Here is a 1,543-nt window from a genome sequence, read left to right on the forward strand (position 1 = left end):
TATATATATATATATATATATATATATATATATATATATATATATATATATATATATTATATATTTATTATATCCCTCAGTATTATCAGCAGTTTTCGGATTGCTCAATAGCTAATTACCCTCCTCCATCCCCAACTCCTCCTCTGTCAGTCAGGATTCAGCCTTCTGATTCTCCTTTGAATCAGACTAATTCTAAAATGTGTACATAACATTATTGAACTTTAACGATATCTGCAATGCATTTATGGTTCTGTTCTGTTTACCCCGGGGGGGTTATTGCTGCTCTCCCTGCTCTCATCCATGCTAGGCTGCATGGATGCGCATGGAGTTCTTGCCCAGAACGGAACCATACCGCCAATCCAAACTGTATGCTAATTGTCAATCATCTTTGACGATAGTGGTCCTGACAGAAATAATTATAAATAACTTGGTGACCATCTTCAAAGCTTTGATAGTCCTTTGGATCTAAAGGTCACCACTCATCCATATCCTACTCATTTAGTTCATGAACTGTAGCTAAACTGGTAAAACATGTTAATGGGATCTACAGAATAGGAAATGTAAGCATGTTTATGGGTGTGACGACAGGGAGCCAAGAGCTGTCAGTCTTTTCCTGTGTGTGTGTGTGTGTGTGTTGATAAGATGACCTCAGTCCTGTCTCTGTGTCTGTTCTGATAAAGAGCAGCGTAAGAGTGAACAGTTATATATCAAACATACTATCCAATTTTCAGTAGTACGTGTTAACTAAGTTGACTGTGATGCTCATCTCAACCTTTGATTCATGGTGCCCAAATGAAGACCTTCCCTAACGGAAAGCACTGATAGAGTGTAAATCCACCATTAATCCACGTTTGCCAACTGGCTCAAGTCACAAGCTGTGTTTTTTAGTCCATAAGCGTGTGAAGTACTTTTTCCCCTGTCAGTCAGAAATAAATTACACTGATGTAATAGGTTGACAGTAAGAGGCGAGATGTACATAAACTATTTTATTAACCACAAAAATTCAATCAAAAGTTAGTATAATTCAGTGAATTTAACATGACTATTTCAACCATAAGGATTACATAATAATGGACCTAATCACAGTTTACATGTGCTCTGCTGACACCATGACACGTCCCCACTTCAATATTCAGATTAGTAGATTATTTAAATGGTTGATTTTTAAGTTATTATTATTAATAATAAATTAAATTTATTTTTATTTTTAAAATAGAATCTTAAAAATATATTATAGATATTATTTTTTAAATGTATATTTAATATAATTTGACTTTGAATATTATTTTAATTTGGAATAAGAGTATCCGACCAACTAAAACGTAAAAATTAAACAACTTACTTTTATGAAGAGCTCGATTCGTGGTTCTTTATCTGAGTCTTGTCTGAGTGCCATTTTTTTTTCAGCAGGAAAACAATTTTAGTCAGTCCAGACCGCTGTGAAAAACATTCCACAAATTAACCAGAGAGTTGAAGATCCCCAAAAGATTCGTAAGCAGCTGTAATGTGTGAAAGTTATTCAGACTCTTGCTTTCTGCTGTCT

At 34.4% G+C, this 1,543-nt stretch overlaps 1 protein-coding gene across 3 annotated transcripts in view; it reads right to left on the reverse strand.

The window, feature by feature from the left end:
* The window catches only part of LOC107560166 (chloride intracellular channel protein 2-like), a 10,255-nt gene extending 8,712 nt beyond the window's left edge, over positions 1-1,543 (reverse strand). For all 3 annotated transcript variants that reach the window (XM_016244282.1, XM_016244273.1, XM_016244264.1), the window contains exon 1: positions 1,343-1,543. In XM_016244282.1, coding sequence (XP_016099768.1) covers positions 1,343-1,396 — 54 coding nt within the window. In that variant the 5' untranslated portion in view covers positions 1,397-1,543. The remainder of the gene's footprint in view (positions 1-1,342) is intronic.

The sequence above is a fragment of the Sinocyclocheilus grahami genome, unplaced genomic scaffold (assembly GCF_001515645.1).
Source record: "Sinocyclocheilus grahami isolate Dianchi unplaced genomic scaffold, SAMN03320097.WGS_v1.1 scaffold23.1, whole genome shotgun sequence".
In the NCBI taxonomy this organism is placed as follows: domain Eukaryota; kingdom Metazoa; phylum Chordata; class Actinopteri; order Cypriniformes; family Cyprinidae; genus Sinocyclocheilus; species Sinocyclocheilus grahami.